Source organism: Lutra lutra, chromosome 5, assembly GCF_902655055.1.
Source record: "Lutra lutra chromosome 5, mLutLut1.2, whole genome shotgun sequence".
Taxonomy (NCBI): domain Eukaryota; kingdom Metazoa; phylum Chordata; class Mammalia; order Carnivora; family Mustelidae; genus Lutra; species Lutra lutra.
This window is the reverse complement of record NC_062282.1, coordinates 30,959,440-30,984,171: the sequence shown is the minus strand read 5'-3', so window position 1 is coordinate 30,984,171 and position 24,732 is coordinate 30,959,440. Positions and strand designations below refer to the sequence as shown.

The 24,732-nt window shown below is 40.6% G+C and overlaps 1 protein-coding gene and 1 non-coding gene across 3 annotated transcripts in view; both read left to right on the top strand.

Moving 5' to 3' along the window:
• The window catches only part of LIFR (LIF receptor subunit alpha), a 76,576-nt gene that overhangs the window by 37,709 nt on the left and 14,135 nt on the right, over positions 1 to 24,732 (top strand). For both annotated transcript variants that reach the window (XM_047729083.1, XM_047729082.1), the window contains exons 6-16: positions 1,639 to 1,813; positions 3,649 to 3,903; positions 8,630 to 8,759; positions 9,199 to 9,368; positions 11,216 to 11,361; positions 12,575 to 12,737; positions 15,280 to 15,350; positions 17,939 to 18,152; positions 20,798 to 20,977; positions 23,665 to 23,766; positions 24,348 to 24,515. In XM_047729083.1, coding sequence (XP_047585039.1) covers positions 1,639 to 1,813; positions 3,649 to 3,903; positions 8,630 to 8,759; positions 9,199 to 9,368; positions 11,216 to 11,361; positions 12,575 to 12,737; positions 15,280 to 15,350; positions 17,939 to 18,152; positions 20,798 to 20,977; positions 23,665 to 23,766; positions 24,348 to 24,515 — 1,774 coding nt within the window. The remainder of the gene's footprint in view (positions 1 to 1,638; positions 1,814 to 3,648; positions 3,904 to 8,629; positions 8,760 to 9,198; positions 9,369 to 11,215; positions 11,362 to 12,574; positions 12,738 to 15,279; positions 15,351 to 17,938; positions 18,153 to 20,797; positions 20,978 to 23,664; positions 23,767 to 24,347; positions 24,516 to 24,732) is intronic.
• On the top strand, positions 16,192 to 16,381 carry LOC125101488 (U2 spliceosomal RNA). The gene has a single exon (XR_007127884.1). It is a non-coding gene; the product is annotated as a U2 spliceosomal RNA (small nuclear RNA).

Below are 24,732 nucleotides of genomic sequence, written 5' to 3'. Positions count from 1 at the left end.
CAGTATCTCATCTCTAAGGATAGCAGTTATTTTTTTTTTTTTTCTTTTAGCGGGGTCAGTTTCTTTGAGTTCCTTTCTTATTTTATCTTTAACTCTGATATTAGAACTTTTTCTCCAATTTCTGGTCATCCTGGTTGCTGCTCATATTTAAGTGAGTGGCTCTTAACTTTTTTTTTTAATCTAATTGGAACTTTTGTGTGTCATCCAGGGATTTTAGATGACTGGGGCTTCATCATAGGTGATTAAAATGGCCTATCAAGTTGGCACAACCTTGATATTATTCTTTTAGATTTTTATCATGACCTGTTCATATGCCCCAGAAAAATCGATTCAGATCCCTGCCTTGTAAGTAGCAACTCTGCCATCTGTACCCTGGGAGCTGAGTAGGAGAAGGAGGCAGGAGCACCCCAGCCTTCCTGGTGCATAGGTTAGCAAGTCCCTTGTTTTTGGTACAGTATTCCCCATTCTCCACTCTTTCTGAGGTTCTTCATTCCAGAGGTGTTCTGTTTTACTTTTCAGGTCATAAATCTCCATTCTGCCAAGATGAAGAAGGGTGGTCTTTCAGTAGCATAGAATGTGGGAGGGATCTCTGGGTGTCTAATGTCTCTTTGAAAAGCTTTCAAGCAGTCTTCTGTTCCTCAGAACAGAAGCCTCACCTTCACCATGCACTTCCAGGGGAGCCTGGTACAGCCTCTTCCTGAGCCCTTTGGCATTTCTGTGATAGAAATCAGGTTGTTTCAGCGTTTTCCATTGGGGGCTTAAGATTCAGCATTTTCAGGTCTTCAGAATCCATTACTATTGTCCATCAGCTCTCCAGGATCCAGAAATTCATTGATACTGTTTCTTCTTCTTCTTCTTCTTCTTCTTTTTTTTTTTTTTTTTGGCTCTATGCATCTATGCCTTAAAAAAAAAAAAAACTGTGTACTTTTGTTTTAGAAAGATTTCAGAAGAGAGAAGGAAGTACAGTTATTTAATCTGTTGTCTTTAGCTGGAGCTCCCAAGGTTTCTTTTAGTAGATCCTTGATATTTGATTGAAATCCTTCCATTTTTCACAGTTGAGATTAATATTTTATCCTGTTATAAGCTGCATATTTAAAAATAAAGTTTTAAACAGTTAACACATATAAAACCTAATCCGAAACAGTTACTTTGTTGAAGTGCTGCTCCTTTCTTTGACTTTAATTCTTGGGAGTACAAATCCATTATTTACTTTTTCTCGACGAAAAATTGAGATCAGTTTTGGCAATGGTTCATTTCTCTCTGAACTGTATTGAATGTTCTGGAGTATTAACATCCTGTGTATCAGGGAGCGGAGCCTCAAGCTGAGGAAGGTGGACCGGTCACAACGAACACTGGTGTATGCAAATGTTGGGTCATTATGTCGTACACCTGAGGCTAATAGTACACTGTATGTTAACTATACTGGAATTTTACAAAAAATAGGTAAACAAATGATTCATGATTATTGTCTCCGTAACTCTCCTTTTACACCTAATAGAAAACTGAGATACTTGTACAAAAAGGCGAGCCTTTATAGCTTAGTGGTTGTATACTGTCTATTGTGTTCTTTAAATCTAAAGGGAAGCAGAACATATCACTACTTAGAAATCTCATTTTGTGTTTGTGTTCATTTCTTAGGTGACCCACAACACAACTGTGAATGGTAAAGATACAGTTCACCACTGGAGTTGGACCTCAGACATGCCCTTGGAATGCACCACTCATTCTGTGGGAATTAGGTGCTATGTTGATGATCTTCATTTCTCTGGTCGCAAAGAGTGGAGTGACTGGAGCCCACTGAAGAACGTTTCTTGTAAGCTTCTGTTTAAAAAGCTTTCGTTTCAAATGAACGAGATTAGTCTTGCTTAAGGGTAAGGTATCAGTTAAGCTTTCAGTTCTCCAAATGCCATTTGGCTTCATGAGGGTCACCTGGGGATCTCCCAGATCTCTGTCCCAGAACATTTTGATTAAAAATCTCTTGAGTTAGGATTCAGGAATCTGTATTTTTAAAGATCTTCCAAAGTGATTACATAACCATCCAGGTTTGAAAATCACTGTGGTAGGCATTGAAGAACATTTAAAAATTTTATGTAGGTGTAATTGAGATAAAATCTGTATTAAAAAAAAAATGGCTTCTAGTTTCTTGCCCACAGAACAGATCCCTGTGAGCTGAAGAATTAATTGCAGAGAACATGATCTGTAAGGATACCTGAAATCATCTGTACATTGAATGAAATTCATATGCAGGTAGAATGTTGGCAACATGAGAGAGGCCTGGAAAATAGTTGACAGTGAAATGAAGTCCTTCGAAAGGCTGATTATCGTTATAGATTATCCACTCTAGTGACCGCATGGAGAAATGGATCAGAGGAAGGCAGGACTGGAAGCACGTGGATAAGCAAGAAGAATCTTGTTGTGGTTCAGCAAAAGACAGTGGAAGCATAAAGTAGGGTACTTGGGTCTGGAAATGAAAAGGTGGAAAAGGTGTGAAAACACTGAAGGGACAGAATTAAAATTAGTTGACTGTGTATTTGGTGACCAAGAAATAGAGTCATAGATGACTATTAGTTTGGGCAGCTGCGTGGCTGGTGATGCCTTCCACTGAGACAGGAAATACATGAATAACTCTGGTGGGAAAGATAAATTCATTTTTAACATGCTGAGCTTGAGGTATTGTGAAGTATCTGGGTAGGGATGTCTCAGGCCGTGGGAAATACCAGTTTGGTATCCAAGGGATTACTAGGAGCCGGAGATACATATCTGAGAGTTATCAACATAGATGTATGCGAACTTGTTTCAATCTAGAGGTTACCATACTCAGGGAAAGAGAAATGGGGACCAGGGACACATGCCTTACAAGCTTGTACTGTCTAAGGGTAGGACGGAAGAAAAAAGAGGCAACAAAGTGGAGGACAGTAGCCAGAGGGTTCAGAGTAGCCCAGGAGAGTAGGGCGCTGTAGAACCCAAGAGGAGAAGGGAGTTTTGAGATGTTAGAACTTAGGCAACTTACTGATGCTGTCGATGTGGGAAGGAAGGGTGGCTGAGAAGTGGCCACTGGACTGAGCAAAGAGGTCAGTGAGCCACTTCAGTAGAATGATTGGGCTAGAAGCCAGATTGTGGTAGATTAAATAGTGGTAGGTAGAAAAAAACTAGAGATAATGATAAGATTGGACATACAGGAAAATAAAAGCAGAGGTGTGGCTTTAACCTGCACAGAGTTGGGGTTAAAGAAAAAGTGCTGTTTAGGATGGGAGTACTTCAATACATATTCTGGCTGATGGAAAGTAAGAAGTCTTCCCTAAATACATAGAAGTGATTTCAAAGGAATAGAATTATGTAATGAGTGACTTTTTCTTGGTGTAGATTTTTCACATGTAGCTATAAGCCCATTTAGAGTGAACTTTCAGACTTCTTGGATACTAACCTGTGACCTTGGGCATCGGCCTGCAGTCCCCTCTGTTCCCCCCATCATCAGCCATAAGTCGATAAAACATACATGGTTTCATTTTATTTATATATGTCTTGCTCCTTTGAAAGCTCCTTTGGGCCACCATTACTATAAAACACTTTATAGTATATTTTATGTATACCGGGCTATTTTTATGGTAAAAGACATAAAATATTTGTGATTCCTTTTGTTCTCTCTAGGGTCACCTGATTCCCAGACTAAGGTTTTTCCTCAAGACAAAGTGATACTTGTAGGCTCAGATATAATATTTTGTTGTGTGACTCAAGAAAAAGTGTTATCAGCACAGATTGGCCAAACAAATTGTCCCCTTATCCATCTTGATGGGGAAAATGTGGCGATCAAGATCCATAATATTTCTGTTTCTGCTAATAGTGGAACAAATGTGGTTTTTACAACAGAAGATAACATATTTGGGACTGTTATTTTCGCAGGATGTAAGTATTTAATATTAAAGAGTTCCTGTTGATCTGTTTTGCTCCTCTTTAAAAGCTTTAATGCTATTTCTGGGGACTGGGCAGTCTTTTTTTTTTTTTTTTTTTTTTCTTTTAATATGAAGACACCAAAATTTTTGCCTGTTTTATGATGCATTCTAAGTTCATTTTCTATATATTTGTATTTATGTAGCTTGTGTGATAAGATTGGAAACACCCAGCTGCTTAGTTTTAAGTTCTTACTTAACAGTTTTGTTGAGTCAAGGGTAGTTTTTATATATTTCTTAGTCCTACATTGCTTAGGAATTATTTCATACATAGTTGACTCTTGAACAGAAGAAGTTCAAATTGCATGGGTCTGCTTATGCATGTATTTTTTTTTAAAGATTTATTTATTTATTTTAGAGAACCCGTGTGCAAGAGGTGGGGGGGAGGGGCAGAGGAACAGAACCTTCAAGCAGACTTCTGGCATAGGGCTCAGTCTTACGAGCGATGAGGACATGCATCCCACAGTTAACTGATTGAGCCACCCAGGCATCCCTACGTGGATTTTTTTCAGTAACTACAGTACAGTACTTTAAATGCATTTTCTCTTACAATTTTCTTAACATTTTCTGTACCTTACTTTATTGTAAATAATACATACAACATACAAAATATGTGTTAATCAATTGTCTATGTTGTAGGTCAGGCTTCTAGTCAGTAGTAAACTACGAGGAGTTAAGTTCTGGGGGAGTTAGGAGTTCTATGGAAAAAAAATTTTTTTTTTTAAAGTTTGTTTTAGTAATCTCTACACCCAGCGTGGGGCTCAGACTCACAACCCAGAGATCTAGAGTTGCATGCTCTTTGGACAGAGTGAACCATTTGCCCTGTATGTAGATTTTTGACTTGCATGGGAGGTCAGTAACCCTGAACCCTGTGTTCAGGGGCCTACTCAAAAGTCAATTTCCTACCTAAAACACACCTTTTAAAATTAAAATTGTAAAGCATCCCACCTAATACAGAAATACCTTTTTAAAACTAAAACATGCCTTTTTAAAAATTCCCCAGTTAATGGAACTGTAATGATTTTACACAAACTCTTCAGTACTGTAGTATATGCTTCTCTAACTTCTAAAGTAATACATCTGAGAAGAAGAGGGTCCTTAGAGGCCAGGCATGTTCTGTGTGTAACATATGCTTCAGAGTACAAGGGCTTCTTTATTAATATGGTCATTGCTACAGTTCTAAAATTCCATGACATTTCCAGAAGTTGTTGTAAGAGACTGCCCTTTTTACATAGCTTGTGTTGAATATCCACAGAGATTTTTGTGTTTCAAGGGTTTCTGTCCCCTCTCCCATGGTAACTGTCATGTGGCACAGTGATGGCCTTGCCCGTTCCTCCCTGGAATGCGGAGTAAGAGGCTGAATTTGGTCTAAAGGGTCTCATGATCAGAGTGTGTGGAATGTAGTGTGAGTGGGTTTTGCGATTTTCTTTTGATCGTGTGGTGATTCTTCTTACTCTTTTTTGGATTCTCCACCTCTCTTTTCCTTCCAGTGAAACTTGGGATGAATTATATTGCATGGCTGATACAGTCTCAAGGGCATAACCAGGATTAGATGCACTTCTCAGTTTGATGGCTCTACCCTTACTAACTTTTTGTCTTCCCAGTAATGCATTTTGGAATTGAAGTGAGAGTGAGATTATGTTCAGATTTAAACTTTAGAAAATTTTTTTCCTAAAGGAATTTTAGGAAGGGACTTAGGAGTGTTCCTTACAAATGACCATGGAGTATAAGTTAAGAACCAGTGGTATATGGAGTGGTAACTGATACCAAGAAGTGAGATATCCACCTAAAAATACAAAAGACAAAAACTAAAACTCTGAAGATGAGACTATACATCAAGTTTTTGTTATACATCAAGTTACACATCAAGTTTTTGTTATATATCAGGTTATACATCAAGTTTTTCCAATAGTGTGCTACTCTTCTACCATAATAGTAGAACAGGCCTGTTTAATTCATAATTTAACCTTCATTTATAGCATTTGGGGGTTGAAAAATTGAGTATTTGTTAACTCAAAAGCAGCAGTAGAATTTCCCTGCGGAGGGATTTCTTTAGGAACTTAACAGCAAGGGTAGTTCATGGCGTGAGTTAGGGATTAAGAGTCATTATTTTCTTTTCCTTACGCACATCCTGTTAACCCTCTATATATTGAAAAGACACAATCAAAACCTACCAGGATTTTGATTTGAGTTGCATTAGATTTATTAATTTAGGAGACCACTTAGGAGAATTTTCATTCTCATTGTATTGAGTTACCCAAATCAGGAACATGTATATCTTTTCATTTAGTTAGCTCTTCTTTGATTTATGTCAGTGATAGGTGGTCTTACATATCTTTCAGTAAGTTTATCACTAAGAATTTGATGTTCAGTGCTAATATTAGAGTAGCTTTTTTCCTCTTCAGTTTATTACTGTGATTGCAAATTCATGTATTATCCAGCAGACAGAATAGTTATTTATCCAGTACTTGTCAGTGTTTAGGCATGAACTGATTTAGTTATAGGCAAAATCTTTTATAAATACTATGTGTTCAGTAATCACTATTTTCGTAGATAGTGTCACTTCAGCATGATACCTAAGTATTAATCTTTCATCATACTCAAAAACTTCTAAATACTACACTGTGACACTGTGACATAGAATTAGAGCATGTAAATATTTTATGTCACCAGTCAAATTTCATACTTTCTCATTTGGAAATACTTTAATAAAAAATGGCTTTTTTTAAAAATTGCATTTTCTATTCGCTGGTTATACAGTTGATTATACCTAGTTTTTATCCAGCTTTAGCTGATTCCCTTGTTAGTTCTTTGAGAAGACAGTCAGTACGTTCCCTTTCAAATACAGCTTTGTCATATTTTTTTCTCCCTGCATCTTTGCTTCCACTTCTTTCTAATTGCTTCTGTTATTTGGGTTTTAACTAAACACATCTGCCACATACTACAATACTCAGGATTATACTAAAAAATCTAGTATGTCATTTTAATAAAATGAAAGTTTAGCCTTAGATTTAGAACAATTTTTTAAACAAGTATGTCAGTGTTATCTGATTATGCAGTTGTTAGACTTTAAATACTCATGACTTCTTTTAATATTACCTAAAATGTTATTGACGGACATTATTCTACCTTAGGAAGCTGTGTGAAATTTTCTGTGCCCTTTTAAGTCTCTAAAACAGTCTAAGAACAGTTTTTATTTTTATTTATTTTTATTTTTTTAAAGATTTTATTTATTTATTTGACAGGCAGAGATTACAAGTAGACAGAGAGGCAGGCAGAGAGAGGAAGGGAAGCAGGCTCCCCGCTGAGCAGAGAGCCTGATGTGGGGCTCGATCCCATGACCTGAGCTGAAGGCAGAGTCTTTAACCCACTGAGCCACCCAGGTGCCCCTAAGAATTAGTTTTTAAAGTTTAGTTTTTTTGTTTTTGTTTTTTTGGGTTTTTTTTTGGGGGGGGGGGGTTGTTTGTTTGTTTTTTGTTTTTAAAGATTTTATTTATTTGACAGAGATCACAAGGAGGCAGAGGCAGGAAGAAAGAGAGGGAAGCAGGCTCCCCGCCGAGCAGAGAGCCTGACGGTGCTCGATCCCAGGACCCCAAGACAATCACCTGGGCAGAAGGCGGACGCTTTGAGTGAGCCACCCAGGCACCCCTTAAAGTTTAGTTTTTTAAAAAACTAAATTATTTTACAGAATTTTTCAACAAGTAGATAATCGTTTTAAAAAATCTTATTTAAGGGAGCCTGGGTGGCTCAGTGGCTTAAGCCGCTGCTTTCGGCTCAGGTCATGATCCCAGGGTCCTCGGATCGAGTCCTGCGTCGGGCTCTTTGCTTGGCAGGGAGCCTGCTTCCTCCTCTCTCTCTCTGCCTGCCTCTCTGCCTACTTGTGATCTCTCTCTGTCAAATAAATAAATAAACTCTAAAAAAAAAATCTTATTTAATGAAAGGTAATTTAGATAAATGTAACAGAGAACACCCGTTTCTATGTATGTTTAATTAAACATGAAATTGGAAATAACAGTTTCTGTAATTAGTGTCTAACTGAAGAATTTTCCATTATTACTTTAAAAGTCTAAGACACACAGAAAAACCCCCAAAAGTTTTTCTTTTATTTAGTTTTGTCCCTGCAAAATCAGAGGGAATGTTGCAGTCAAGAACAAAAACAAAAGAGCTGTAGTCACTTTGAACATGAGGAAGATGCAGAATTTTACCAAGAGATGCTTTGCAGATAATAGTCATTGTAACTCATTTAAGAACTCTGAAACTTGGAATGTGGCTTGTGCTGACCTGTGATTTGAATTGGTACTTCTTTTCAAATCACGGTATAGACATGATAGATAATACTACTTTCACCCTGTAGATTTTTTTGATTTGTTGGCTACAACTTCTTTTGAGAGATTTGGTGGGATTTGAGGGGGAAAGAATGTGTTCAGGTTGCTCTTGGGGCGTTTCCAAATGAGCTAGTTGTCATTAAGCAGTACATTTTAGTCCATCATTTCTGACATAATATGGACTCCAGAAAAACATGCTACAGAAAGCATGGCAGTGCTGCATTGTTCAGAAGGTCAAATGTAAATACGTTATTTCATTTCCAGAGGAAATTGTACAAAATGTAATTAACATTTATGAAACTTGTTTTCAGGGAAAATGTATGTAACCACTAAGTAACTGCATTTTTTTCCTGTTAGATCCACCTGATACTCCTCAAAAACTGAATTGTGAGACCTCTGATTTAAAAGAGATTGTCTGTACTTGGAATCCAGGAAGACCAACCGCATTGGTGGGCCCACGCAATACGAGTTACACTTTATTTGAAAGGTAAAACTCACCAGGGAAAGATGTCAGACGGCAGGGAGTACCCTGGAGGGTATTAAATGACACAGGGAAATGTGGTATCTCATTTCTGTTATGAGTAAAATAAAAACTCAGTACGCTGTATAAAATTGGATATACCATTAATACTGCAAATGATATGCACACAGACTAGATTCATGTGCCTTTTTTAAAAATCCTAGAAGAACCCTCAAATACGAACAGAGACTGTTTTAGATAGTAGGCTTCTGGCTGGTGATTTTCGTCTATTTTCTGAATCAGACACATTTTCCTAGCCAAGTATGTAGTGCATCTGGAATTAGAAATACAAACTTTTAAAAAAGATTAATTATTAGAAATTTACCCATTTATTTTTTCCTGAAGTATTTATCTCTCTTGCCATTTTGAAATGATTTTAATATTTCTTCTTCTTCTCTTAATTCAGTTTTTCGGGGAAATATGTTAGATTTAAAAGAGTTGAAGCGCCAACAAATGAAAGCTATCAGTTATTCTTTCAAATGCATCCAAATCAAGAAATATATAATTTTACTTTGAATGCTCGCAATCCTCTGGGTCGATCAGAATCAACTGTTTTAGTTAACATAACTGAAAAAGGTAAGCTGCTGCATAAACCAGCGTCTTAAAAACAATTTTAGAAGGGATAAAATATTTTGAAATTAAAGTTCTTTTAGGGCTTACTTTTTATAATTTTCTTTAGAGTTATAAATAAGTTTTTATTTTAAAATCCTTAAAATGTAAAATTTTGTTGATTTCAGATACAAATTTGAATTGCTCATTTACATAGAAACTCTAAGTGGCTTTAATAGTTTTTGATTGTTGAAAAATTTTGTGTCCAGTTCTTAAAAGATTTTTATTTTTTAAAATCTTTCTATTTTAAAATAACTATAGACTCACGAGTGGTTGCAAAAATAATAAAGCCCTGTGACATCTCCCCCAGCTTTCCCCATTTGTGATGTCTTACTAACTGTAGTACAGTTTTCAAGTGAGCAGTCGACATGGGTACAGTACGGTAAACCAGACTGGTGAACTGGACTGCTGACCTTGCTCAGTTCTAATGAGGTTCTGTGTGCATTGAGAGGTGTGTGTGCATGGACGTGTCTGTGCAGTTGAATCTGTCTAGAGATTCATGGAACCACCAGCATAGTCAAGATACAGAGCTGTTCTGTCTCCACAGAGACACTCTCTCTTCCTGCCCCATTGGCAAACCTCCCCACACCTCCCCGCTACCCATCCCCCCCACACACACACCATGCTTCTGCAGCCCTGTCCCCAGGCAACATCTCCTCTGTTCCTCATCTCTGTGTTTTGTCATTTTGAAATGTTGTTTAAATGGAATCATCCAGTACCTAACTTTTGGAGATTGGCATTTTTTACTAAGAGTAATGTCCTTGAGCTCCATCTAAGGTGCTGTGTACATCAGTGAGTGAGTGGTTCCTTTTTATTGCTGATGATTCTGGAATTTTTACTAGCCCTATTAATACCTAGCTCAAGATAGAAATAAAATATGGTCCATCTTCTTAGCATTCATTCCTGTGGGCATCCCACTACATCGGTGCCGTAGCGGGCTCTGTGGTCCAAGGAGTGCTGGTGTGGAGGCCTGGCCTCCCTCACAGACTCACAGTCAGTGGAGAAGGGCTCCAACCAAACACATTATGATAGAGACTGGCAAGTGCCCAGTAGCTGAGCTCGTTGCCCTACTCGTAAATGTAAGTAACTTCTATTGGTTATTCCTTCTCCTCACTTTTGTTCTTTCCTGGTTTTCCCTAAGCTCAGAAGATCTATGTTTGGTACATTTGAGGGCTAGTGTTCATGTGTATTTGCCCCCCGCCTTTCCGCCTTACTGTCACAGTACTCCTTGCCACTCACGTTGGCCTCTGTGCCATCACCGGCATCATGTGCAGTTTGTCTCACTGTCATCCCATTCTTGCCAAGACCCCAATCAGAAGTGCTCTTCCGCATCTGTTTTGAAAAATTTTGAAAATTTTGAAAAATTTTAGTCAGATTCTTCCTTCAGAGCTCACCTTAAGTCCCATCTTCTCTCTCAGACTTTCCCGACCACACTTGCATCTCAGTGCCTGTGGCCACTAGTACCACGCATTTCCAACTTAGCGTATATACTCTTATTCATTCTCTCTCTCTCTTTTGGTTACTCTCCAAATGAATTTGGCATTCCTTAAAGGTAGAGATTATGATCTTACTACCTTTTAGTATTCCTGATGCCAGTCTAGGAACCGTGAGTGTGGTTGGTCCGGAAACAGAGTAGGCACAATTCCAGCAGTAAAAGTGAGGTTTGTGTATGCCACGGCTTGAGTGGAATGTTGATCGGTACCAATGACTCCTCTCGTTTCTTAGTGGTTTGTTTTGTTTTGTTTTGTTTTTAATTGTCATTTGTCCTATTAGAAAGTAACTTTTTAAGTAATCTTTACAAATTATACTTACAGTCTGTCCTCGTATTCCTACTTCAATCAAAGTGAAGGATATTAATTCAACAGCTGTTACACTTTCTTGGCATTTACCAGGCAACTTTGCAAAGATTAAACTTTTATGTCAAATTGAAATTAACAAAACTAACTCAGTCCAAGAATTGGTGAGTAAGATTTTCCTATAAACTTCCTTGAATGTTACTTTGGCTAAAATAGTTTTCAGAATGAATTAAGGAAATTGATATGCAGAAGCTCTCACATGGATTATTACAGAGATTTAGTAAGAAGTAAGACACTATATATATCAGTGTAATGACAGCATTATATGTAGCACTTGAAACAATTGTAATACTGGGTGTCATAGAACATGAGTTTGACTTTGACTTCCCACAATGTTTCCAGGTCTAGTATAGTCCCTGGCACATGGCTGGTGCTCAGCAGATTTGTAAATGAATGGATAGTTGTTGCTATAACCTTTCACATCAGTTAATGGGCTGATAAGCACCGGAGAGGAGATGTGATTTTTAAAATTGCCAAGTGCAGCAATAGGAACAAGTTCTAAGTCAGAAGGTGGTCGTTACAAGTCAGAACATGACTTTTTAATACATTGCAGATACTTAGCTTGACTTTTGTACTGCACCATCTTGTAATTTGTGCTAAGTCCAAAATGAAAGATACTGAATGAAAATACTCATTTGGAAATTTACTGATGATTGCTAGAAAATCAGTCAAATGGCAGAATATAACCCAGAAAACTTGCTTTGTAATTCGTAATTGGGAGCTCAGAGGATTTTCTGAGACATGTGGATCCTCAGATTTGTTTAAATTGTTTCACTTTAATTTTATATAATTTAAATAAGAGTTTGTTGAAGAATATATTCTACATGTTTAGCACCATACTAGAGGTTCTGAGTACCCTATTAAAAAATGCATAAAATGATGCCTGCCTCAAAGAAGCTTACAAATACAGCTTATATATTTAATCCTCAAGGTCATCTTAGATTACTAAAGTGTACTAAGGCCTGTTGTATTACCATTAGCCATTGACCAGTGAGCAAGAGCATATCATCCTCTCTGCATAATTTATCTTATCATTATTACTTAGATCCATATTTGAATTAAAATGACACATAAATACTGTTTATTGTTACTATAGAGCATAATTTCATGGGTTTTGTATTTATGTAAAAATTAAAATATTTTGGTGGTTGAACGGTCTTTAGTTTTATAAAGGTAAACTCCTGTGGACATTTAGTCTATTTATGATACAAATTTGGGTGGGCTTTCTTATTAAAATGTGTATGTGTGTGTGTATATATGAGAATTCTTACATGATGTTCCATGTACATACATATACTTACTGATTTGCTTTAATAGCGGAATGTCACAATCAAAGGAGTAGAAAATTCAAGTTATCTTGTAGCTGTGGACAAGTTAAATCCGTATACCATATATACTTTCCGGATTCGCTGTTCTACTGAAACTTTCTGGAAATGGAGCAAATGGAGCAATGAAAAAAAATACTTAACCACAGAAGCCAGTAAGTTCACTAAATGATTTATAGCTGATTATTACTGTGGGTCTTGAATTTTACAACTTATTTTTAAAGAAAATGTCACTAAAGTGAGTAAAAGGATAGCACTTGAATTGCGGAATTGTGTAATGTCTGCTAGTAAAAGATCATCCAGACATCTTAAGTGGTGGCTCTAAGGTTTGTGATAATACAACAGCTGCTGGCTGTGCTGTGTGGAAAGACTAGGCCTATCTGCAGGATGTTTGCAGCTGTCCTAAGATGATGTAGAGGAAACAGACTCGAGACTGTGGTAAGATTATGGGTGATTTTTCTGACACTCTGTCCTCCTTCCCTATAATTTTAATAATCTATTTAGATATTAACAAAGAGAATTTGTTGGAATTTTTATTTGTGACCTTGGCCTGAGAAATGGATGGGGCCAGAGGTCTTGAACTTCATTTTCTGTAGTACACAGAGGCCAAAATAAGTACAAAATTAAGTAACTGGTTTTCTGAGTATGGTAATTTCCAAAGATGAAATGAGATTTTATCCTTGAATAGTCAGATGTCAGCTTTAAAAGTCAAAAACAAAAAACTTATGAATAGGTATAATTTTTTTAGGAGTCATTCAACAAAAGATAGCAAATGCTTTATTTGCACTAGATAATATAGGGAATATAAAACTTCTTCCGGGGCGCTTGGGTGGCTTAGTTGGTTAAACCTCTGACTCTTGATTTCAGCTCAGGTCATGATCTCGGGGTCCTGGGATCAAGCCTCACGTCAGGCTCCACATTCAGCAGGGAGTCTGCTTGAGAATTTTCTCTCTCTTCCTCTCCTTGCCCCTCCCCCAGCTTGTGTGTGTGTTTCTCTCTCTCTCTCTCTCTCAGATAAATGAATCTTTGAAAAAAACTTTTTCCAAAAAATTAATGCACAGTAAGACAAAAAACGATGGATGTTAATCCAGATTTTTGCCTCTCCACATGAAGGAAGGTTAGAGAGATGAGAAAAGCTTTGTGATAGATGTAAAACAACTATCTGGATCATCAAAACTGAACGCTGTGCATGAGGCCAGAAAGGGGAGTGTATTTAGTTACCCATTGCTACCTGACAAATTACCCTAAAATTCAGTGACTTAAAACAGTAAACATACATTATCTCACAATGAGTATAGGTCAGAAATTGAGAAGCGGCTTAGCTGAGTGGCTCTGGCTTACGGTCTCTCATGAGGCCACAGCGTGGACATGGATGGAGGCTGCAGGCTTGCCCAGGGCTAGAGAATCTGCTTTCAGGATGGCTCACGCCGAGGCTGTTGCTCACCATTAGGTCTCTCCGTGGTGCTGCCGAGTATCCTCACAACATGGCAGCTAGCTGCTCTAGACTTAGTGAGTAGAGGGAGAACATGGCAGCCTCCGCAATGCCTCTTATGACCGGGCCTTAGAAGGGACCTACCATCATATCTGTCACACTCTGTTGGTCACCCAGGCCAGTGCTGTGACAGTGTGGGAGAGGACCACACGCAGGTGGGCATACCAGGAGCTGTGACCAGTATCACTGATCATTTGGAGACTGGCTACTACAGGATCTTTTGCGTTCAGTTGATGCACTGTTGTTGCCACAAGAAAACATTTTATCTATACCTCACTGAGATGATAGCACGAATTCACTAAACAGATACTTACTGAGGGGCACCTGGGTGGCTCAGTCGGTCGAGGGGCTCACTGTTGGCTTTAGCTCAGGTCATGATCTCATGGGTCATGGGTTGAGCCCCATGTCGGGCTCTGCACTCAGCAGGGAGTCTGCTTCAGGATTCTCTTCCCCCCACCCCATTCACATGCATCCTTGCTTGCTCTCTCTCAAATAAATCTTTAAAAAAAAAAAAAAAGAGCACCCACAGTGTGTCAGGAGCTGTTGTAGTCACCAAGGATATAGCACTGAATAAAACAGTCTCTGCCCATGGAGTTTATTAGGGTAGAGGATTAGAAATCAGTTTTAAAAAAATAGTATGTTGGGTAGTGCCACAGAGAAAAATAAAGCCTAGAAAGGGGACTAAGGAAAGAAGGTGACAGGGGTAGAGGGGTTGCAGTTTTTTAAATAGGGTAGCTAGAAAAGACTTCAAGTAGGAGAGTAACACCAGAGTTGAGATACGGAGGAGGTGAGGTGATCAGGGGAGGAGAGTTTCTCTGTGCGGGGAGAGGGGTCACAGAAAGCACCGGAAGCCTGAGGCAGGTGTCCTCAGCACATTTGAGGAGCACCAAGAAGCCTGTGCTCAGGGAGAGTCCTCACCACTTGAGTGAGGGGAGGTAGGAGGATGTGAGACGGAGTCGCACCCCTCAGGGCCTGAGGGGTGATTTTAATCCTTTGTAAGGGGCCTCCCGTTTTGCAGGCCTTGAGCACTCAGCTTTTCCCTTATTTCATTTCTGAGGGGAAGCCACTGGGCCGCTTCACATTTTTATGGAGAATTCCAAAAACCTAGGAAAAAAAATCGCAAGTGCCACTGTTTCAATTACTGCTGTTACCAACTGACATGTAGTCCACGCCTTCAGCTGCTAACTTTTAAATCTCTTTCCTAGTTCCTTCAAAGGGACCAGATACGTGGAGAGAGTGGAGTTCCGATGGAAAAAATTTGATAATCTACTGGAAGGTAAATACCTGATTTTCCCCTGAGAATTTAAACAACACTACTGTGCTGAGTTACTTAGCTTATGTGTGTTACTTGGGTGATCGAGGAGCCCGGGTTTCTGAGACTGGCTGTTCGCAGTCCTGCTGTGAATCTTAACTAGCTCCTGCCAGCCCCCCACAGTGTTCATCACCCCGTATGCACCGCGGTCAGTTTGGCGGGGATCTTCTCTGACAGATTGCAGCGTTCTTTAGTTTGATTTCATGAGGCCTACAAAGGAACTGAGGATTTCATGAATTCCTCTCTCTCACCTGAGCCAGAAACACAGCCAGAAGCTACAAGTTAGAATCTCAGTTCTCTTGACATTTTTTTCTTCACTGAATAGGAAACTTCTTACATATCTCATATGTAATTTGTTTTCCCTTAATTGTATTACTGTATGCCACTTAAAAAGACTTTCATGGTTTTGTAAAATTTTTAGATACACTATAAATTGTATTGTGTTTTCTCTGGTGTTCCTCTACTGGGGCAGACGTTGTAGCATTATATTCTTTATCTGATTTGCAAACGTCAAAAACAAACGGTTGTTTTCGAGTCAGATGTTACAAGAGCAGCCGTAATTGGATTCCTTTCAATAGTGAATTTTGTTACTGAAAGTAAAACATTATTTTTACGAAAATTTGAGGTCAGCCCAGCTTTGAGGAAAGTTAAGTCTGTGTGCAGATTCACTGTAAGTCCTGTTGCTTTGTGATTGTCTGCGTATGACCACGTACCCCTCTGACCCTTGATTAGAGAATCCACTGCACTCAGAGTTGTCTGTCAGATTTCATGACGACGTAGTTACAGTTCCACACCACCTCAGTGTGTCGCTTCTCAGCCTTTCGGCTAAGATCAAGTGTAGGGTCTGTTCTTCATGGTGTAATAGCTGATGCGTCCTCTAGCCAAAGACAATATATCACATGGGTCTTTGGAATTAGGTGATGGAACAGGAGCCTACTGTACCCACTCCACTCATTGGCCTGGTGTTGCAGGACCATTACTTCAGTGTAGAGAAAGTCTGGGACGTGCTTCAAGCTAGATGAATGCCTAACCAACAGTTAAAAATACTGAAGTGATTGTAACTTCAGAGACTAGGTTGATGGTTCTGCCATTTGCCAAGGAGGAGTGTATTTGGGTGGAAAATTAAGTTGGTTGGGGTTGACTTTTTAAAAACACATTCTAAAAATAGGTGCCACCGGGGTATCAAAGTAAAGTCTAATAGGTAGTGGTTTAATGTGAGGCTCTGGAGTTCAGGAGGGTAGTCAGAGCTAAAGACATAGCTTTGAGTAGCATGTACGTGGAATCACTCAGGGAGACCATGCCGGGAGGAAAGAGGCCAAGGAGGGACCCGTAGGTGATAGCGTATAACGGAGCGGCAGAGGAGGAGGAGCCCGCAGAAGAGAGTGGGAAGGTTAGAGGACAGGAAGACCAGCAGAAACTGGTAAAGCAGAAACCCAGGGTGGGTTCTGTGAAGGAGCGAGCCATCAGTAGCGTCAAAGAAGGCCCATGAGCCTTAGACTGATAAAGGGCCCAATAGGACAGGCCATCAGAGAGTCCCTGTTTGGAGCACTGTTTTCAACAGAGTATTAATATCGAGGTCAGTCTGGATCAGAGTGTCCTGTTTGTTGTCGTATAAATTGGAGGAATAGTTTGGAAAAGCAGTTTAATAAGTCTACTTTGGAGATCCACATTAAAGAATTAATCCTAACTAACTATGAAAGAAAAAAGTGGTATGAAAAGGTACACCAAAGTATAATTTTAGTAATAAGTTAGAAACAACTTAAATTTCATTTATTTATGGAATATTCAAATAACTGGTAAAAATACTACATAAAATATAAAGCCATTCAAGTGTATATATTATAGACAGCTATATTATAGAAAGATGAAAAAAAGATAAAATCGTGATTAAAACAATTTTAATTAAAAAATATCTACATCTTAGAAAACAACTTGAAGAAAATGCAAAAATATAAGAGTGTTTAAGAGATGGGAATATGGGAACATTTTACAGGTTTTTTTTAACTTTTGTATCATTTCCAAATTTTCTGGTAATGGGCATGTACTATTTTGAGAAAATAATAAATATTTTTTTTAAAAACTATGATGCTGTTTTTTTAAAGTTTTATTTATTTAAGTATTCTCCACCAGTGTGGGGCTCAAACTCATGACCGTGAGATCAAGAGTCACATGCCCCATTGGTTGACCCTGCCAGGCGCCCCAGTGCCGTAATATTTTATGTTTCGTTTGGTAGAGCAGTCATTCTTGTTACTTTTTTGTTTGCTTCTGAAAAATGTGAGGCTAAAAACTGGTTTGTATTAACTTAATTTTTAAATTGCTGTGTGCTTTTAAACTGCTTACAGTGAGTATATTTTTTTCCTCAGCATCACTCCCCTGATCTGTCCTGGCCGAGGTGCCTTCTGAATCTGTGTTTGACACCATTCACAGCTTCCGTGATTCTGATGTTGCCTTGTCGTGATTGACGTGGTGTCTGGTTTACACCTGATGGTCTTGCCTCACCACATGGCTGGTGTTGGAGGTTTCTTGACAATTTATTTTTCTGTTTCTCTCAGCCTTTACCCATTAATGAAGCAAATGGGAAAATACTTTCCTATAATGTATCCTGTTTGCTTGATGAGGAGACACAGTCCCTTTCTGAGATTCCTGATCCTCAACACAAGGCAGAACTACAACTTGATAAAAACGACTACATCATCAGTGTGGTGGCAAAAAATTCTGTTGGCTCATCGCCACCTTCTAAAATAGCTAGCATGGAAATTCCAAACGGTGAGTACCTAAGATAATGCAGAATCTAAGAACCAGAAATTACAGCGAAACATTTTAAAGGGTGTTCGCCTGCTCTTACAAGGTCAGCTCTCTTCTCATATCCCCGGCTGCTGCTGATCCATAAGGAGGATTTAGCCCGTTCCTGTGCAGAATTCTTGAAGAGACAGCAGCCATTAGTCACTCGTGGTGACTCCAGACCTCGGTGCTGGTGGATAAAATAATTAGTGTTACCCAGTCACATTAGGGCTTAACATTGGAGAGTTATGGTGGTGGACTTTACTCTCAATAAGAAATGTTTTAGACGTTTATTTAAGACCATTTTCAGGTATCTTTCCAAGACCATGGGAGCTGTTGCTGTATCAGCTGCGCTGTTCCACAAACTGCCAGGGAAGAAAAAAATACTTACTTTTAATAGCAGCTTTGTTGATAAGACATTTCTTTATTAATAGGAATCCTTTACTGATAAAAAAATTCTTCTTAGGCGCACCTAGGTGGTACAATCGTTGAGCATCTGCCTTGGGCTCAGGTTGTGATCCCAGGGTCCTAGGATCAAGTCCCACATCGGGCTTCTGTTCAATGGGAAGCTTGCTTGTCCCTCTCCCACTCCCCCTGCTTGTGTTTGCTTTCTTGGCGTCACTCTTATCAAATAAAATCTTAAAAAAAAAATTAAAGTCTAAATTAGATCTTCAGTATACACTTTAAAAAGTCACTCTAGAACAATTTTAAAATTAACTGAGTGCCTTTCTTTAAATGTTACGGATTACCAGTAATCCATAATACTTAACCCATAGCCACTTCTGCCTCTTTTCTCAGTTCATTCCTCTTCAGGTCATTCCCTGCTCCCATCTCCCTTTGCTGTCCTGCCCCAATATGGGGGCGCTGGTCTGTGACCAGCCACTCCTAAAGGAAGAAAAGTTGGTTGGTCCAGTTAGGTTCCTCCAAGTATCTTTTCAACTCTTGACCGAGGCACTTTCTTAATCCTTGCACTTAGCTGCTGCTTGGCTTTGTTCAGTGGACCATAGGGGAGGAAGGACAGGGGGAAGCACCGTTCCTTTCAGACACATGGAACACAGAGCCCAGATCTCAGCACACACGAGAGGGGAGAGGTCCTCAGGCAGTGCTGTGACAGCAGAAAGAAAAAAAAAGAGGAGAAGAGAGGTATGAACATCCTTAAGAAGATAGCCTTCTGGTTTAGATTCTACATTTCACTGCTTTACAATGATAGGCAATAGCTGCGTTGTCTTTTAATTCACAGATTGCTTTCCTGCCTTTTCCATGTGTCCTTCAGAAGGTGGTAACTTCTGAACTAACAATGGTATAGCATCAGCTCCTAGACAGTTACGGAAGCCTCAGAAAAAATCACCCTTCCTTGAGGATTTCCTGCGTCGGAGGCCCTGTGGCCCCGGAGCAGGTTCATAGTGTGGGGTTTAATCACATTGAGCCCAAACACTCCTGTGTCCAGGGTCTTCTGAATTCTAAGCCGAATTGTTGTGTTGTGTCAGGTAGGAATTGCTTTATGAATACCATTTTTTTTTTTTCCAAAAACCCTTTCTGTGTCTTTTTACTGGACCCTTGAATAAAAATCAGTTAAAGAATTTTCTGCTATTGGGGCACCTGGGTGGCTCAGTGGGTTAAAGGCTCTGCCTTCAGCTCAGGTCACGATCCCAGGGTCCTGGGATCAAGCCCCGAATTGGGCTCTCTGCTCAGCAGGGAGCCTGCTTCCGCCTCTCTCTCTGCCTGCCTCTCTGCCTACGTGTGATCTCTGCAAATAAATAAATAAAATCTTAAAAAAAAAAAAAAAAGAATTTCCTGCTATTAACTGTGGAAAATACCCTCTCCCTTTGGGCCTAAGCTACCCAGTCCTCACCCCCAGCCTAGCCGCCCCCCCATCATCTGTAGGCCGAGATCTGACAGGATGGGGAGGCAGAATCTCAGCACAGCCCCGGTCCCTCCAACCTCTGCACCTCAGCCCTCTGTCCCGTGTGTGTGTGTGTGTGTGTGTGTGTGTGTGTGTGTGTGTGTGGTTCCCTCCCTGTGAGCAAGCTGGCCGTTCCGTCCCATAGCGGCCATTCCGTCCCATGGCCTTTGATCCCTCTGCGTATTAGCTGATTCCCCATTCCTCAGCCCGTCTCCACAAGCCCCTTCAGCCCACCCAGAGGCTTGAGAGGAAGAGAAGGGTTGGTCCGCTTGTTCACCACAGATTCTCGTGCTCCTGGTATATAGGTCTGGCCCCAGGGCGGGGGCCGCAGGCATAGTCACCCCCGTCTGCTCACAGAGCTCACATCTGCCCTCCCCTCCAAACACTGCCACCACCCCCCGTTGTCTGCATGCCCTCAGCCCCGTCCTCCCACCCATCTGCCCTGGCCGGCCTTCACACCCTGGCCTGCTGCGTGCCCACCTGTCCCAGGTGCGCTTTCATGACTTTCCAGCTTCCGAATCTATCTGTACGCACAGGCAATTAGCTTTTTACAACAAAAGCAGCGGAGTAAGTCTTCTAAACTTTGCTACAGGTTTAGGTAGTTTGAGCGCTCTTTCAAAAATTTCTGTCCAGTGAAGTAGTTTTTCTAACTCTTGCCCATTTTCATGAGATATACCTTATATTACTGTTTTTAATACAAGTAACATGCACTTCTTTCTTGTTGAAGATGACCTCAAAGTAGAGCAGGCTGTCGGAATGGGAAATGGAATTCTCCTCACTTGGAATTACGATCCCAATATGACTTGTGACTATGTTATTAAATGGTGTAACTCATCTCGGTCTGAACCCTGCCTTATGGACTGGAAAAAAGTCCCTTCAAACAGCACTGAAACTGTAATAGAATCTGGTAAGATGAACTCACGCCTCTCCATGAAAGTTGTTAAAAATATTTCTAAGAGAGCAGTACATGGGGTGACTGCGTGTGATGAGTGGTCGTTTACACCTTACCATAGGAATGGGTGTGAATTGGTTTGACCTTTCTGGAAAGTGCTTTGTAGCAGTATGCATGGGAAAGGGTTCCTATCTTTTAATTTAGTAATTATTTGTCTAGGAGTTTATTCTAAGAAATAATCAGAGGGCAGCACAGGATTCCATCTAGGAAGGTTCACCATAGTGTTACTTGTAATCACAAAACTTGAAAACCCAAATAAGAGAATGAGTCAGTTACAGTGTATCTGTAAAGTGGAATGTTAAGTAGCACCGCAGATGGCGTCAAAGCCATAACAGCATGGAGGAATGCTCCTGAAGAAAGAAAACCATGGAGCCCTAAGCCGTGTGGTCTCACCCCTCGACCTTTGCCTTCATGTGTCCAAGCGCAGGTTTCTGGGCAGAGCCAAGAACAGAGACCACTGATGGAGGATGGGGGGCACCCGTGTGGCCGGGGGCACAGGGTGTATGGGGCGGGGAGGGGACGGTTCCCGGCGCCTGACCGTTGACAAGCTGGGGAGCCCTGTAAGGCACGCAACCAGCCCACAGGTCAGCCATGAGGAGAACAACAGGAGCAGGCGAAGCCAGCCTTGCCGTTGGACGTTACAGCCCTCTTTCCACCACCATTGTTCATTCTGAGTAGCTGTGAGTGTTTCGTGCCCCTGCCCTTGGGGATTGTGGATCCTGTGGCCTCGGTGGTGATGCTCCTCGAGGTCATCCCCTGTCCCGGTTCTTCTCACGTTGAGGGGAAGCCCAGGAGAGTAGGCTGAGGAGCCGGTGCCGCCCACTTTTTCACCATCAGCTGGCGAAGATGAGTCCCGTCAGCTAGATGACTCCGGGCTGGTTAAGAGTATTTGCCAGTTGTACTTGACGTGCTCGATGGTTCCCTTTATCCTTCCTTAGCGCCTGCCTCCCTTCTCAGAGTGCCTGGCACTCTCCACCCTCCTCTTCCGCACCTGCCCTCGCACCGTCCCCGCCTGGGGCTGCCTAAGCCTTACGCCAGCCTAATGTACATCGTAGATTCTCGTCCCTCTTCCACCTCCGCACCTGGGCTTTGAGAATAACGAGGGTGGACTGGGGCAGGCTCGGTGGTGTGGGAGGGGTCGTCTTAGAGCATCTGGAGACAGAAGTTGAAGCTGAGACCTGTAGGGTGAGAGGGAGAAGCTCCCGATTACAGCAGGTGAGCGAAGGCCCCACAGTGGTTGAGAAAGGCTCAGACCGCCCAAGTTGACAGAACCAGCTTGTGGTAGCTCCAGGATTCAAATTCAAAGCAGAACGTTCAGTGCCTTGGGAGGCCAGGAATGGTCTCTCGCATTTACTGCTGCTGGGACAGCACCGTGGCCACAGGAGGCCACAGGAGGCACTTCCTGTCCTTTTCCCAACCTAATCATCTCTCTTCAGCTGTCTGTTTTACCACCTCAAAACACAGAACTAAAGCCATAATCCCCACTCGGGCCCTTTTTCTTTTTAAGGTAGCAGAACCCTACGAATCTTGACATACTTATCATCGTAACACTAGATACAGTTTACTAACTTACATGAAGATTAAACTAACCTCAGGCATGCCTGATGCCAAAGAAAAAAGTTACAAAACGATCATAGAGGTTGGCCATCTCACTCTGGAGCTTGTAGAAGCACTGGTGTTCCCTGGGTGCATAGTTAGAGAACTGGTGCTCTGACCACACCAGAAGAGTTGCTCTCCACGAGCGCAGTGCAACCCCACATGCTGCCGTTTTCCCCCAGGTGGGATCTTCTTCCTAGACCACCACTGCTGAGCTCCTAATTACCTTTTAAGACCCTGTTTCAGATGTCACCTCTTGGTGGCTTTTCGTGGTACTCTTAGACTCATTCGGTGGCACGGTAAAGGTGCCCCAGCCTGTGATAGGTCCCTGTAGTCTAGCACGTGGTGTCTTGGTTACCCCCGTTCATCTCTCTGTCTCCCCACCATTCTACCACCCTTCTAGGCTATGGCCCACACAGTGTCTGCCTCTTTGTTCCCAACATTTCACATGTTGCATTGTGTCAGGTATTTTAAAGGGGGCTTTTTGAAGTTAAGATGCTTCTCTTGCGCGTTTTGTGATGTTAACTCAAGGGCACTAAATAGTGATGCTGCATAGAAAAACAGACTCTATGGGCCGGCATACTTGAAGCAGCAAGGTAGAGTGGAAATGTTAGTTTCTGCTTTTCAGAGGCAAGGGGAGAGAGAGATCACACTGGCTAGAGCAGGAAGGGCTTTCCAGAGGCTTGACTTGGACCTGGAATTGGCTAGTAAACTGACCCGGCCCAGATTTGGGAAGAAGTCCTCGTTGCTTGGTCTTAAAGAAACAGAATGAAAGCCCTGTTCACTGTTTTCTCCCTTCAAGGTCATGGTATGTTACACTGTTCGTTACAGCAGAAGTGAATTTGTTTAATTTTTCTTTAGTCATTTTTCACTCTGAATATTTATCAGTTTTGGAAAAAATGGATTTTTTTAATGATAAGAAAATAGCTATTTAAAATTAGCTTTGGAAATTTCAGAATAAGTGATTATATATAGGTTTGATATTTCTAAAATAGATGTTCATAGTAATATGTGCTTAACGAAAGTTAATTGTCTCCATCCTGTAGATCAGTTTCGACCTGGTGTAAGATACAATTTTTTTCTGTATGGGTGCAGAAATGAAGGATATCAGTTACTGCGTTCTATAATTGGATATATAGAAGAACTGGGTAAGTTAAATGGGTAAGTTTTCTTAGAGTCCAAGGTAACGTGAGAAATTAGAAATAAATAGCGATTGCAAGATTGAATTCTAAAAACGATTTGAGATGTTTAAGGAAGGAAGAATAATTTGTATGATAAATTGAAAATTGTGATTACTTAATCTTCATTTCGTTAATGTTTATATTTCACAGTTTTACTGTTGTCATTGAGAAATGAAATCTGAATTTTGATGTCAGAGAGACTTAAAATTTGCACTTAAACACGTTTAATAAAACCATTAACTTCAAGACTGTACAGAGCGGGGACACAGTTCTGTTTGCATAGCTGCTCCCGGATTTTGCCGAGGGGGCCCCCTCTCCCTCTGCTGCGGGTGTGTGCTGTGAGAAACCCCCTTGTGTCTCCAGTCAGTAGTGCATGAGCTTCACGGGAGCAGTGCTTGTGCTAGTACCTCTGAAAGTGGGACTTCGTAGACAATAAAGTTCTAATTTCAGATTCAGTTACTCTTGAGGATAGAAATGTCATCAAATGTTGCGGTCTTCCTCTGTGTCCGTCAACTCTCCTCTAGCTGCGGACGTTTTTCTCTTTATAGCTCCAATTGTTGCGCCAAATTTCACTGTTGAGGACACATCTGCAGATTCGATACTAGTAAAATGGGAAGATATTCCCGTGGAAGAGCTCAGAGGCTTTTTAAGAGGATATTTATTTTACTTTGAAAAAGGAGAGAGAGACACATCTAAAATAAGGGGTTTGGAATCCGGTAAGTCACTTAACTACAGCGGGAATATTTCCTAGAAGTTCTCTTTAACCACAAAAAATAAAAAAATAAATTAAAAGCCAAGGAAAGAGAAAGAAGTGCTGCTGAGTAATTCTGGTTTCCAAAACTGACAAGGAGATAAAGGAAAATGGATAAATATGAGAATTTCAGGATTTTAGTATGTGATAAATGACTTGTACCATTTTTCATTTAAATTATT